This window comes from Aspergillus pseudodeflectus (assembly GCF_044049435.1).
Source record: "Aspergillus pseudodeflectus strain CBS 756.74 chromosome Unknown BJX68scaffold_29, whole genome shotgun sequence".
Lineage (NCBI taxonomy): Eukaryota > Fungi > Ascomycota > Eurotiomycetes > Eurotiales > Aspergillaceae > Aspergillus > Aspergillus pseudodeflectus.
This window is the reverse complement of record NW_027263805.1, coordinates 326,261-339,985: the sequence shown is the minus strand read 5'-3', so window position 1 is coordinate 339,985 and position 13,725 is coordinate 326,261. Positions and strand designations below refer to the sequence as shown.

At 53.1% G+C, this 13,725-nt stretch overlaps 7 protein-coding genes across 7 annotated transcripts; 5 read left to right on the top strand and 2 right to left on the bottom strand.

The window, feature by feature from the left end:
- Positions 1-94: 94 nt before the first annotated feature.
- BJX68DRAFT_268264 (CVNH domain-containing protein) lies at positions 95-508 on the top strand (the record flags this gene model as incomplete). Its single annotated transcript, XM_071046037.1, has 2 exons — positions 95-227; positions 321-508. The coding sequence occupies 2 exons, from the start codon at positions 95-97 to the stop codon at positions 506-508; spliced, it is 321 nt and encodes a 106-aa protein (XP_070897720.1).
- A 1,495-nt stretch (positions 509-2,003) lies between these two features.
- Positions 2,004-3,726, top strand: BJX68DRAFT_276562 (general substrate transporter; the record flags this gene model as incomplete). Its single annotated transcript, XM_071048124.1, has 3 exons — positions 2,004-2,218; positions 2,291-2,648; positions 2,707-3,726. 3 exons carry the CDS (start codon positions 2,004-2,006, stop codon positions 3,724-3,726), a joined length of 1,593 nt encoding a protein of 530 aa, XP_070897719.1.
- Positions 3,727-3,938: 212 nt separating this feature from the next.
- Positions 3,939-5,231, top strand: BJX68DRAFT_268262 (Zn(II)2Cys6 transcription factor; the record flags this gene model as incomplete). Its single annotated transcript, XM_071046036.1, has 3 exons — positions 3,939-4,007; positions 4,059-5,120; positions 5,211-5,231. The coding sequence occupies 3 exons, from the start codon at positions 3,939-3,941 to the stop codon at positions 5,229-5,231; spliced, it is 1,152 nt and encodes a 383-aa protein (XP_070897718.1).
- A 429-nt stretch (positions 5,232-5,660) lies between these two features.
- Positions 5,661-6,845, top strand: BJX68DRAFT_268261 (alpha-L-rhamnosidase N-terminal domain-containing protein; the record flags this gene model as incomplete). Its single annotated transcript, XM_071046035.1, has 1 exon — positions 5,661-6,845. The coding sequence occupies one exon, from the start codon at positions 5,661-5,663 to the stop codon at positions 6,843-6,845; it is 1,185 nt and encodes a 394-aa protein (XP_070897717.1).
- A 183-nt stretch (positions 6,846-7,028) lies between these two features.
- Positions 7,029-8,357, top strand: BJX68DRAFT_268260 (bacterial alpha-L-rhamnosidase; the record flags this gene model as incomplete). The annotated part of the gene is made up of 1 exon (XM_071046034.1): positions 7,029-8,357. The coding sequence occupies one exon, from the start codon at positions 7,029-7,031 to the stop codon at positions 8,355-8,357; it is 1,329 nt and encodes a 442-aa protein (XP_070897716.1).
- A 283-nt stretch (positions 8,358-8,640) lies between these two features.
- Positions 8,641-10,981, bottom strand: BJX68DRAFT_276561 (DUF3659 domain-containing protein; the record flags this gene model as incomplete). Its single annotated transcript, XM_071048123.1, has 4 exons — positions 8,641-8,765; positions 8,827-9,340; positions 9,410-10,402; positions 10,496-10,981. The coding sequence occupies 4 exons, from the start codon at positions 10,979-10,981 to the stop codon at positions 8,641-8,643; spliced, it is 2,118 nt and encodes a 705-aa protein (XP_070897715.1).
- A 1,439-nt stretch (positions 10,982-12,420) lies between these two features.
- Positions 12,421-13,509, bottom strand: BJX68DRAFT_240066 (uncharacterized protein). Its single transcript, XM_071040621.1, has 2 exons — positions 12,577-13,509; positions 12,421-12,505 (listed from the first exon to the last, which is right to left on the bottom strand). Exons 1-2 carry the CDS (start codon positions 13,002-13,004, stop codon positions 12,499-12,501), a joined length of 435 nt encoding a protein of 144 aa, XP_070897714.1. The 5' UTR covers positions 13,005-13,509; the 3' UTR covers positions 12,421-12,498.
- Between the last annotated feature and the right edge of the window lie 216 nt (positions 13,510-13,725).

The window sequence follows — 13,725 nt, the reverse complement described above, 5'->3', positions numbered from 1 at the left end:
AGCACCTCGTTTGCCAAGCCCTCTTTCGCATCACCCTCTCAAAAATACTCTACCTGCATTGGCCATATTGTGTTTCTCGGATCTACGCATCAAAATGAGTTTCCACGAGTCCGCCCAAAACATCCGCGTCGAAGACGGCCACCGCCTCGTCGCCGAGCTCCAAAACGAAGAGGGTGACTGGGTTCATGCCGAGATCAATCTCGACGAGGTACTCGGAAACGACGACGGTATGTATCATCCTCCTTGTCGCGTGCCCCACTCAGCTATATCCAAATTCCACCCACTCCCAATGTGGGCTGACAATGATCATCACGCTACAGGCCACTTCCAATGGGGCGGCGAGAATTTCAGCCACAGTGCCGAGGGCACATTCTTTGAGATCGAGGGCGACGCGAGCGTGCCTATTCTGCGCGCTGGATTGCGGAACGAGGAAGGCGAAGTGAATGGTGCAGATCTGAATTTGTCTGAGCGCATTGGGAATGACAATGGGTCTTTTGTGTTTGTTTGATGTGGTTGTTTCTGTCCTCTCGGGTCGGTCTCAAGGGCGACTATGTCGGAGAGTTGGAGGATGTTGCATTTAACCTGCCTATCAAAATGCCATGCTGGCTTTCACGATTCAGTAGGAATTCCCTCATTATATCCAAGGGATTACAGTGATCGTTCCACGGAAGGTGATGCGAACCATGGCAGCGCCATAGATCTTCGCCAGGACAATGTCAGGTACATCATAAATATGACCAACTTGACACCCAGGGTAATACTGCGCTTGGAGGACTTTAACTATAGAACACTATCAGGCTCACTATTTACGGTCTCGTAACCATAAAAGTCTACGATTATTGCCTGCAAAACCAGAAAGAGGCTAAAATATATTTACTGTCATACTAGGAGATACTGCATATATCATACTCATTCTTCATGGAAAGCAATGTAACAACGAGGGGGATGGATTTGGGTTCAGCCTAAGGGGCCACGCGAAGAACCTTTGCCGTCCGTTCAGCATTAATTCGAGTCATATCATGCCAATATAAGGACCTTCTAGTTGAGGAGCGGCTTCCTGTTTCTATTCTAAATAAACGGATCGAATTAGGAGAGAACGAAAGGTTGTTTGGATGCGCTATCATTACACTGGGGAGCGAGCATCAGTAGTCTAAGCTCGGCTCTTGAAAAGAAACGGAAGGCACAGTGTCGCATATTGCTCCGATAGGATTTACTGTGGACCATTCCTATCCGCCCTCGAACTTTCGTCTGGCCGAAGCTGAACAATGTGACTCGTCCCCATTGCATAACAGCGCAGGATGTTTACTGTAGATCGAAGCGGAGATGGCCTCTTCTTCGTAATAGTGGCAGGGCCCGGCTTATGGCGGATATTGAGCTAGTGAATGAGAGTATAGAGGATATCGACCGGAATCCTTCGTTTTCTTCGCCCTCGGTGGTTATTGAAGATCAGTAGTGGCGAACACTGCAAGACGAAGTCACGCCGCGCCAGCAGTTCGGGCAAGCTTCGCGGGTCCCAGAAAGGGGGAAACTTTGCGTAATGGTATTGAATTGAAATTTTTGCATAAGAGACAAACGCCAATTCAAGCGCCATGTGCACGAGGCCGTATTTGTCGGTTCCTCTGAAATCCTTGACAGCATTAGTGAAATCCTTCAAAGAACCAGTCCCCATATCGCGTCTGCATTACGCCGAGCTTGGTAGCTCGGGCAGATGGAACGCATTGAATTGGTTAGATAAACTGCCGTCTCCTCGATCAGCGGAGTAATGTGATATCCGAAGGAAGAAACCCAAAAAGAATCTATGGCCGGGGATGTTGGGGAAAGACCCATCGTAGCCCCAGAGTTGGAATCCGGGGTAGATACCCCCGAGAGAAATCTCAGGGCCTTGCGGCGGCCCTCAGTAATATAAACTTAAAGATCGCTCACAGTGGACCTCCTCAATCCCGCAAACTTCCCCATCTTTTCTTTCTTCTGTGTGCTACTCATAAGACTCGTTGCTCAAGACAATGGGAGAAGGCAAAGAAATAAATATTCCAGACGTTCAACATCTCGAAGAAGTTGTGACGAGACTGGAAGACAAGTCTGGCTTTCGCGACCTTCTCCATGAGGTCTCTCTGCACCCATTCGTCTTCGTGATAGCCCTTGTGGTGAATCTCAGCAACTTCATGTACGGATTCGACAATTTCGCATTGTCAATTTGTCTCTCGATCCCGGCATTCCAGTACGTTTCGCCACGCTGAATTTCACCCCTTACAAATTGACTGTTGCTCCTCCCTTCTGACAAAAAGAACAGGATGAAGTTCGGCGAGCCAGTTGAACTAGCACCAGGAGTGATCTACTACAATATCCCTGCATACTGGCAATCGCTTTGGAACGCGTTAGCGCAAGTTTCTACAGCCATTGGCGCATTCATAATCCCTCTGGTCTCGGATGGACTTGGTCGGCGATATGCATTGGGTCTCTCTGGTGCCGTATGCTGTGCCGGCGTTGCAGTCTTATACACCTGCCAGACACCCGGGGTCTTCCTCGCGGGGAAAATGGTCAACGCCGTGGGACTTGGAATGTCCCTGACAACCAGCCAAACCTATGTTGCCGAGATTACACCATTAAAGCTTCGAGGGTTCTTGCTTGCACTGCAGTCTTTTACTCTGGTGAGTTGCCTTCTGCCACTTATCTCGCTGCGTGCTCGCGACTTACTGTTATTTCTAGTCGCTAGGGGTATTCGTGGCTGTCCTTGTTGGCTATAGTAAGGTGAATGAACCCACAGAAGACAGTTATCGGTCCCTATTCGCGGCAGCGTGGGCTGTGCCCGGCCTCTTGGTCATTATTGCGTTCTTAATACCAGAGAGCCCCCTCCTCCAGATCCAGAAGAATAATGTGGGCAAAGCACGCAACTCGCTTCGCAAATTACACCGCAAGGGCAAGGATATCGACGCCCTTCTAAACAACGCGATACGGATCCGACAGGAAGAACAAGAAATGGAAAGGGTATCGCAGAATATGACATATCACGAGTGTTTCCGCGGCTCAAACGCACGGCGCATGCGGCTCGTGCTGTACCTAAATGGGATGAACCAGCTATTAGGCTCTGCCTTTGCTTCCAACTCAGCCTACTTCCTAGTCTCGGCTGGAATGTCGACAGATGATATATCACTAGTCATGCGGCTGGGCCTGGGCCTGGGCCTTGGAACTACCATCATTAATCTCTTCCTAATGGCCAAGACTAGAAGACGCACGCTCCTACTTGGAGGAACAACGGTCTGCATCCTTTGCTACCTTCCCATGGGGATTGCGGGCTGCTTCCCAGGCAATTCAAAAGCTCTTTGGGCGGTGGGCATTCTCATGCAGATCGCATCTATCATTGGTGTCGTGCCCACCTACGGGCCTGCCATGAGCGTGGCAGCAGAGATACCACAGCTGCGGCTCAAATCCAAATCTCTTGCGATCGGGTTCTTTTTCAATTACCTCTTTTCAGCAGTGTGGAACACGGCTGTTCCATACATGTTTAATCGCGATGAGGGGAACCTGGGAGGGAAGACAGGGTTTATTTTTGCCGCGGCCTCGCTGATCATGCTTGCAATTGTCTGGTTGGAGATTCCAGAGACTAAGGATATTAGCTATGTTCACCTGGATTATCTGTTTCAGAACAAGGTGCCGGCGAGAAGATTTATGGCGACTGCGCGGGAGCTGCAGGCTGGGGTGACCACGAGTGGAGCAAACGGGATGTAGTTTCTTACCGTAATTACCGGACGGTGGAATTGGAAATTCATGAAATTTACCGGAATGGTTTAGTTTGATACCAGGAAACTTGAATCAAAGTTTGGCATCCGGGAAAGTCTCAAAGATCATCTCCGTCACTTGAGCAGCGGCCAGTCTCAGGGGCACCCAAGAAAACCCCCTGTGCAAATATCGCAATAAAAGTACTATCAAGGCGTGTTATAATGCCACCCCGACGCTATCACAAGAAGTCACGTACTGGATGTCTGGCGTGTCGTTCCCGCCGGATCAAGGTATGCTTCTTCTGCCAAACAGGGGAGAAGAGATGCTAATATACGGAGCAGTGCGACGAAACATGGCCGGTCTGTGAAAGCTGCCAGCGGGCGGCTCTTTTGTGCGACTATCGAGCCGCAGGGCAGCGCTCTCGTGCCCCAAGACCTGCTTCTCAATCTCACGAGCCTGAGCTTACCGAGCAAAGCAGGCCGAGTGAGGCACCTGCGAGTGCAGATGCACCCGCCACCTTCGACATGCTTGACCTAAGCCTAATGCATTACTACACGGCGACAACGTCCATCTCACTCTTCGGCACCGCCCAGGTAACAATATGGCAACAGGAGATCCCAACCATCGCCCACTCGAGCCCGCTGCTCATGCACGGCCTGCTCGCCACAGCTGCTCTCCAGGCCAGTTCCCTCGCAGGGAATGAGGGGCGCACATACTGGGCAAAAGCGCTTCACCACCACAACCGAGGCCTCTTGCTCTTCAACCCTCTGATCTCCCACATCACCCCTGCCAGCGCTCCCATCCTCTTTACATTTAGCCTCCTGCTAGTCGTCTGGGCCTACGCATCGACAGGCATAAACGCCACCAACAGCAACAACAACAACAACAACACCACTAGCCCCAGCCTACTGACTCTACTCACCTCCTTGGACCTCGTCCGAGGCAGCATGGCCCTTCTCGAATCCCACACCGACGCCATTATGGACCACCCCGTCACCCGCCGCCACCTACCAACCACGCGCTGGACCGGCCGCGTGCGCGATCTCCCCGCGCAAACAGCATCGATCCTCGCCAGCTTGCGCAACAAAGCCGCAGACGTCATCGACTCGCTGGGCATCGACCACCTCGAGCGGTTCCTGCAGGAGGCCGAGGAGTCCGGCGATGACACGGGCATGGCGACGGGCTGGCCTGCGACGATCAACGGGATAGTGTGGAAGCGGGTGCGTGATGGGAGGCCGCTATCTGTGCTTACGTTTATGCATTATGCGGTTATTGTTGAGAGGCATTGTCGACCTTGTTGGTGGTTGGAGGGGTGGGCCGAGGCGCTTGTGAGGGCTGTAGAGGGGGTTCTGGGAGAGGCGGACAAGGAGAGGCTGGAGTGGGCGGTTCATCGGGATTGGGTGGTTAGTGAGTGTCGGCTTTTGAGATAGTATTTTTTTCTTTTTTCTTTTTATGTAACTAAGGAGAATGAAATATAGAACTGAAAATTATAGAAATTTGTCCTCGGTGTGTAAGAAAAGTTTGTCGCCCGAATATACGTGAGTAAGTATACATACGTGGAAATCGAGGAGCGAAGAACGGGGAGCGACGAACGGAGAACGAGGAACGAAGAACGAGGAACGAGGAACGAAGCGCGAACCAGTGGAGGCTGTGATGCGGGGCAAGCGAGCGGAGCAACAAGTGGATCCAGCATTTGAGCCTACATACCTCCCCAAGACTGGGAAATGTTGGGGATATCGTCCCGAGAGGCAGGATGAGCCTCCGCACCTCGGGGTTGTATACCCCGGGGGTCATTTTCGGTCTCGCAGACGTATAAAAAACTCAAGTATTCATTTCAAAACTATGGTAAATCGTCTCAATTCTCCTGCACACTTATTATCGCCTAATACCTGTCACTTGCTCCCCATCCAATCTCGAGGGAGTCTTTTTATTCCTACCAGACGATGGCCCTTAGCGCGTGTAATCTCAAGGTGAACTACCGCACCGAGCCCTTAGGAATCGACACCTCAACGCCCGTATTCTCCTGGACCCTGCAAAGCGCGCAAGCGAGCGTCCTCCAAACCGCATACGCCATCCAGGTATCCTGCGACGACTCGTTCAGCAACGCCCAGACCACAATCTGGGACAGCGGCCAGATCCCGTCCGATGTTCCCTTCCAACATGCATATCACGGATCGCAACTGAGCTCGAAAACCCGCTTTTTCTGGCGCGTGGCGCTCTGGGACCAGGACGACAAGCAGGGGCCCTGGAGCAAGACAAGCTGGTTTGAGACGGGCTTTTTGGATAAGTCTCAGTTCCACGCAAGATGGATTACGCGGCGCCCTGTGGCGAGGCAGGACTTGGATCGGGATACCCTGTATTTTCGACGGCGTGAAGTTCATATTCCGGGCGCCGTGCGTCGCGCGAGGATCTATGCGACAGCCTGTGGGTGGTACAAGGCATTTGTGAATGATGTTAATGTGACAGGGAGCGCGCAGGTGCCGAGGTGGACCCCTCATGACCTTTATACAGAGTATCAGGTCTACGACGTAACAGAGTATTTGAGACAGGGAAGCAATGTCCTTGGAGCAATGGTGGCAAATGGTCACTTTCGAGGCATGAATAATGCGGATGGAGCGCAAAACCGGTATGGGAATCAACTAGCGTTCTTTGCAAGACTCGAGGTTGAGCTAGTGGACGGGCGGATGCTGGCATTTCCAACATATAAAGACTGGGAGGTAGGGCGGGGCCGTATTCGGCAGTCAGACCCAAAGGCAGGAGAGGTGATTGATCTCAGGCTTCCCAGGGACTGGTGGAAGGGTCCGCAAGGGTTTGAACCGGTTTCTATCATTGCCGGGGAGCCATGCGGCAGCCTTATCGCAGAGGAAACGGACCGGCTGACAGCAGTTGGAACACTGCAGGCCCAGCGTGTGTGGAAGTCTCCGGCCGGACATCAGCTTATTGACTTTGGTCAGAACTTTGCCGGTGTGGTGAGAGTCCGATTGCAAGGAGCCCCTGACACCAAAGTGACCATCACATACACCGAGTTGTTGGACAAGAAAGGCGAGATCAACCTGGCGTACCTCATGCCGATCGGCAAGGATCTGCCCCAGCGCGATGAAATTACACTCTCCGGCGAGGCTGAATAGGTCGAACCAATGTTCACCATTCGTGGATTTCGATACATTGAGATTCGCGGACTCCCCTCCTCACAGCTCCTTGAGCCATCAGACATCGAGGGTATCATCCTCTCGTCACATTTACAAAGGGTTTCCCATTTCAGCTGCTCTAACAAACAGCTTGAGCGGCTCTACCAAAACTCCTGGTGGAGCATGCAGTCAAACTTTCTTTCGACACCGACTGATTGTCCTACACGCGAGCGGGCGGGCTGGACAGGTGATATTCAGATCTTCGCTCCCACTGCGATGCTTATGGCTGATGTCCAATCATATCTCCATCGATACCTTCGCAACGTGGCCGCAGAGCAGTATGAAGACGGCCGCATTCCGCCGTTTATTCCAAGTGCGGATTCAAAGTTTGTCGGACGCTCTATTATATGCAAAATTACTTCCAGCTCGGCTGGATGGGGCGATGCGTCAACATTTATCCCCTGGAGCCTCTATCAACACTATGGGGACCTTTCCATCTTGCGCAAGCAGTATGCAAGTATGAAGAAGTGGGTGACGTTTTTGGAATGTACAGCGCGGCAGAATCGCAGCTGGCGTCGCTGGCTTCTAGGAGGCCCGGCGGCCGTCGAACAGTATGTTGTGGACACGTCCTTCCACTGGGGTGAGTGGATGCGGCCGGGTGAGGAGAGTGTCTGGTCCTGGATAAAAGGAATATTTCTCTTTCCGAGCGCTGCAGTGCCAACAGCGTATTTGGCCGAGTCAAGTCGGCTGCTTGCCCAGACGGCAAAGCTCCTCGGTCACGTAGAGGATGAAGCCTATTACTCACAGCTGGCCTTGAATGTCAAAGAGGCATGGGTAAAGAGCTTTGTCGGTGAAGGGGGTAGAAGGATTGCAGAGGACAAGCAGGACGACTATGTTCGAGCTCTGCAATTTAAATTACTCCCAGCAGAAATGGAATCAGCAGCGATCCAGCGACTGCTTGAGTTGGTCCAGGGTGCAGGACACCATCTCGGGACCGGATTCCTGAGTACGCGGCACCTTATACCGACCCTTTGCAACTCTGGCCATTCGGAAGCCGCATTCCGTGTTCTCCTCCAGGACTCGCCGCCCTCCTGGCTATACCCTATCAAACTCGGCGCGACAACAATCTGGGAAACCTGGCCAGGATACAACGACAAAGGGGATGCATACATGTCCCACAATCATTACGCTTTTGGCGCCATTTCGGGGTGGCTGATTGAAGGCCTTGTAGGTCTCTTGCCAGAGACTCCCGGGTGGCGCCGTATTCGCATTGCTCCTCAGATCGGAGGTGGCATCACCTCAGCTTCCGCAACCGTCGAGACCCCGTTTGGCGAGCTTGAGTCAAAGTGGGAAATTGTTGGTGACTCAGGGGACGTGTCCATGTGCCATACTATCCCACCAGGAACGACTGCTGAGCTTTTTTTGGGAGGTAAGGGACCACATAACATGTCGTCCGGAACGCATTTGGTGCTGTGGCGGAAAGGTGCGAAACGTCCAGAAGTTCTGGCATAGCATCTTAAACATCAGTTCTTGCTATCCTCCTGTTAGACGGCTTTGCTAGGGTCATCCACAGTAGTAGGGTTCTGTCCTTCCACACTGGCTCAACGCCGCGAATTTTCTCTGCCCTCCCACCTTCGTTTACATAGCACAGGTTAATTTAGTGAAGCGAATTGTCAATTACGACGGAACTTTGGTGTCCCAGTAATCTGGGAGATAGTGACTGTCATCGGTGTGGGCGAGGGGGTATGCTGCGAAAGACATGGCTATCCTTACATTGTGTTGAGTAGGGCTGTCATCATATTATACTATCAAGTTCACTATTTACAATTTCAGACCCACTAAAGTCCATAAAGATGACATGCAAAATTAAAAAGATGGCCAAGATAAACGAAACAAGAACAGCCCTGAACGAGAGATGACCTACATGGGGTCAGAGCGCTAACAAATACACAACTTTTGGAATCACTAGGCTACTTCTTACCCTCAAGCCCCAGCGCCTGAGTCACTGTCCCCAGCCCGAACCCCTCGAGCAGCTTATCCAACCCGAGATTACCGAGTAACCCTCGAAGGATCCCCCCTAGACCAAGCCCGTCCAGCAGTCTACTTACAAGACCCAATACTCCGCTCAACAGGAGACCAACTGCAGCGATAATCTGGAAGAGCGGCTCAGATAGCAGCGCCCACAGAGGATTCAATTCCTTCTTTGCGTGAGGCATGTCGGCAATCAGGCGGCGACCGTTGTCAATCGTTTCAGCAACAGTTTGCGCGAGCTCCTTGAGTAGATCTGCCAAGTGTTGCTCAGCTGGTGTAGCCTCATGAGTGGCGCTGCGAGCCTTTGCAGTCTCTGCGATGCGCCCGTCTGGATCGAGAGCTCGTAGAGCTCCTTTGCATTCCTGCAGGGCGTTGGCAGCTTCTTCAATCAACGGTTTCACCTGCTTTACCAGCTCTTCCTCGTCCAGTTCGTCTTTTGGTGTCTGGTTGGCTTTTTCGATATGCTATAGGAGATATCATCATCAGTATCCAGCATCCACCGAGCAAAGGAGATCAAGAAAGCGGGTGCTTACCTGCATGATCTGTCTGCAGATTGGCCCAACAGAGTCCAAGGTCCGCTGAACAATGGCGCACATTTTCTTGGCCAAATCCTCGTCCTCCTTTTCCTTGCGCTGCTTCTCGAGCTCTTCGGGAGACAGCTCAGGTTCCTCCGGTTTCCAGCGCTCTGCTCGTCCGATCACATTCCCCAGCTTATCTATAATCTCTCCGTCTTCGTCGACAGCACGTCCCTTGAGTCGTTCTGCGTCGCCTTCAACTAACCGGCCAATAACCTCACCAGACGAGTCAACGATCGTCCCCTCATCCCCCACCGTCAAGCCTTCGAAACCATAGAATGGACCCTCTGGCTTCTCACGCTCGTCTGCAGGAATAAGCTCGGCTTGCCCAATGACTTTGCCAGCGTCGCTCCAGATTTGGCCTTTGGCATCGACCTTCTTGCCAGCGAGCTTCTTAGGGTTGCCTTCAGCTATCCTGCCGATCAGGACGCCATTATTGTCGAGGATGTTGCCGAGTTTGTTCACTGTCAGCCCCTCCAAAGCAGACAAGTCCTGTCCTTCTTCTTCTTCCTCCTCCTCCTGCTCCTCTTCTTCTGGTTCCTCGTATGGCTCCGCGCGCCCAATAACATTCCCACGCTTGTCCAGAATATCCCCATCGTCATCAACAGCCCGACCAACAAGTTTCTTTGCGTCCCCTTCAACAACCTTGCCCACCACTCTCCCACCTTCATCCTTAACCCACCCATCCTCAGCAACATAGATATCCCCACTATCAGCAAACGGCCCCTGTTCTTCTTCTTCAACAGGTATAACTTTGGCTCTCCCAATGACGTGTCCCTGGTTATCCCAGAACTGCCCTTGGGCATCTAGTTGGCATCCGTCGCGAGCAAGCTTCTTTGCATCCCCCTCGACAAGTTCCCCAACGACTGTGCCATCCGCGTTCACGATATTGCCGAACTTGTTACATTTGAGGCCTTCGAGGGTCGAGATGTCGGGTAACGCTCCTTCGACCTCGGGCGGTTTTTGCTCTTCGAGTGCCTCGCCTTCGCCTTCCATCTCCGGCTTCTCCAGTTCTGGCTTCTCGTCCGGGAGGACGCCGCCAACCTCGCCAGCGGCTTGCTCGTCGCCAGTAATGCCCTCTTCAGGCTTAGGAGCCTGTTCTCGAGTGGCCTCACCCGCCTCCTCCCCAGCAGCTGGAAGGTCAATGCCACCGGCTTCATCCTCGGCCTCGCCCATGTCTGCCTGGGGCGCTCCCTCCTTCTCGCCAACTTCAGACCCTTGTTGGACGAGGTTAACGACGCCGATCAGATCGCCATCCTCATCGATTATCTCGCCCTCTGCGTTCACCGTCTGTCCAACGAGGTCTTCCGGATTCCCTTCAGCAACCTCGCCGATCAGGTTTCCGTCGTCGTCGAAGACCTTACCTCCCTCCTGGACCTCTCGCCCATCCAGGATGGACAGGTCATATTGCACGTGATCCTCTGCGTTCTCCGCCTCTTCCTCGACCTCGTCCGTCGGCATCTCCTCCCTCGCTTCATCTCCCATCTGTCTGCCCATATCCTCCGCGCCCTCCCTCCCTTCCTCCTCCATCTGTTTGCCCATTTCCTCTGCGCCCTCCCTCCCTTCCTCCTCCATCTGTTTGCTCATATCCTCCGCGCCCTCCCTCCCTTCCTCCTCTATCTGTTTGCCCATATCCCCCGCGCCCTCCCTGGCTTTATCTCCCATCTGTTTGCCCATATCCTCCGCGCCCTCCCTGGCTTTATCTCCCATCTGCTTGCCCGTTTCCTCCACATTCTCCACCTCATTCCCCACGTCGTCCTTCTGCTGATCCAGTTTCTTCCTCCCCTCATCCCCAATCTGCTTCTTCATATCCTTCGCGTTCTCCACCTTGTTCCCCACGTCGTCCTTCTGCTGATCCAGTTTCTTCCTCCCCTCATCCCCAATCTGCTTCTTCATATCCTTCGCGGGTTCCATCCCGGCCCCCAATTGACTCGGGGCTCCCGACCCGGACCCCGACGCCGAGGCTGCATCGGGTTTATCTGCTTGGCGGGTTTCATTGGCCCTCTGCTCCATGAATTTATGTATTTTCTCCTTGGCGTTCGAGAGGGTTCCTGCGCCCGGAGGATTGGGACGGCGTGGTTTCACGGGCTTGTCGGTGACGACGTGGCGGCGGGGGGCGGCGGATGCCATTTTTGATGGATTGGGTGACTCTCGTTTAGTAGGTATATTGTCTATCGTCTGGACAGTATTGAAAAATATGTTTTGGAGAGCCTGGTGGTCGGATTATACGTTTGTTATATGTTCGTTGCGAGGAAGGTTTATAGACAGTGTCGTACCGCGTGCACGGCAGTAGGTAGCACCACCAGCATCACGAGCCCTAGATCAAGCTTTAACGCAGCGCTCGGTGCGGGATCCAGGCCGACTGCAAACAGAACGAGCTGCTCGCTTGAGATGTGCACGCGTCATGATCGCATCAATCCGATCGCAGGCGGCCTAGTCCGCAAACACCATGTATCAGGCAGCCCGCCCGCTGTCCAACAGGATATTCCAACCCGTCCATACAAAGCACCCATCTAGCGGTCGAGATAACAATAACCACGGAACAAAGCTCACGAGCTCAGCGCACGCCACCTGGCGGAGGAGCTATCTTACTCGTGGAGGGATCTATAATCGGGAACATATAGCCGATTCGGGGGGTGGGACTGGGTCGGGCGGTGCTGTGGGGGCGGGTCCATGGGCGATCCAGATTCCCCGGATTAGGCAACTTTTGGAGAACCGAGCTTGGCTTACCCTAACCATCGACGATGGACAAGGGTGGCGAGGGGGGTTTATTTTGCATGACGTATGCAAGCTGGTGAATGATTGCGCGGTCACAGGCGGCGGTGCTTCTGCGGAGCAATAGTTTAGTGAAGGGATGTCACTGCAAGCGATGTTGGGAATATTAAGGATCATGTTGGAGATGCCAGGGGATGGGTTCTGTTTCTGATGATGATGATGATGATGGAAATAATTATTTTTAGATGCTCCAGCTACTATGTACAAATGCAAGAGTCGATTGAATATGCCCGTCATGAATCTATCATTTTCCGCTCGCCCCAGCATGTAGATCAGGACCTGCACACAGTTAATCACCACACCCCAACCCAGTAGAGAAGAAGCAAAATCCAGTGCATGTAGATACTCACAACAAGGCCAAAGTCAAATCCCCATAGATCTTCGCCTTGAGCTCAACCTCAATATCCAGATTCAAATCCAGGCGCAGCTTCAACCCGGTATCCTCCTTCTTCTTGGGAGCTTCGTGGATACCAGGATTCTGGTTTCCTTGTATCCTCATGGCCGAAGAGGGCTGTCCGGTCCCCGCTACCTGCTGTGTCTCACCCTTCGCACGAGGTTGTAATGCGTTGGCATCGCTCGGCGCTCCGTTCATCTCTGCGAGTGCGTTCGGGGCCTTCTCTCGCTGAGCGGTTCGATGAGGACGGGTGCGCGTTGTTGCTGCGGCATTGCGCCTTGGCTTGCGCTCAGGTTCTAGCTGTGCCTCGTCGTCTGATGAACCCAGGGTGTAGACGTCGTCGCTCTCGCTGCTGCCTCTGTGCTTTTTTGCGTCCTTGGCCATCGTAGCTGGGATGTGAATGAAGCAGAAGGATCGATAGCTTGAGGCAGAGAAGGGTAATTGACAGATAACCGGTCTAGCAAAACTTGGGGACCAGCGTCACCGACAGACCGCATCGATGGCTGAATGAGTACCAAGCCCTTGACTGCCACGCCACGGGACACTGTTCGGGCTCACTGCCGTCACAAGCACCTCTCACAAGCAGCTGATAGTCACGGTGATGACGGCGAGCACTCCTTTGGAAGACCACTCATGGAGGTATTTGGCAAGGCTAGCTCTCTGATACCATGGACTTGCTGCCTAGCGTCCTGCCTTCCGACCTATTCCCGACAATACCTTGTAGCTAGTGCCGATGTTCGCTGGGTCCCGAAACGTAGTTCGGCCGGCAGGTCAACGGTGTTCCAACCACAACCTGGCAGTGGCAACGAGGGGTGCGCTTTCGCATAGGGTACGGTGCTCGTCTCACCATCCTATCCCTTAGAAAGCTTATGCGACTCTCGTCATCCTGATATCACTAGTTCATCGGTCGAGCATCGTGTAGTGCCCAAAGAACCATGAAATATATACGTTTTCAGGTGGTCGATCCCACGCCCGAGCAAGCAGACTTCTTTCAACGCAACAACTGTAAAACGGCTTACAGACCTCTATTCCCTTTTGTCAATCAGCTCCTGTCGTATCCCCCCACTGCCAGGTCTGAATACCGTCACGAACCTCGTGAATTGCA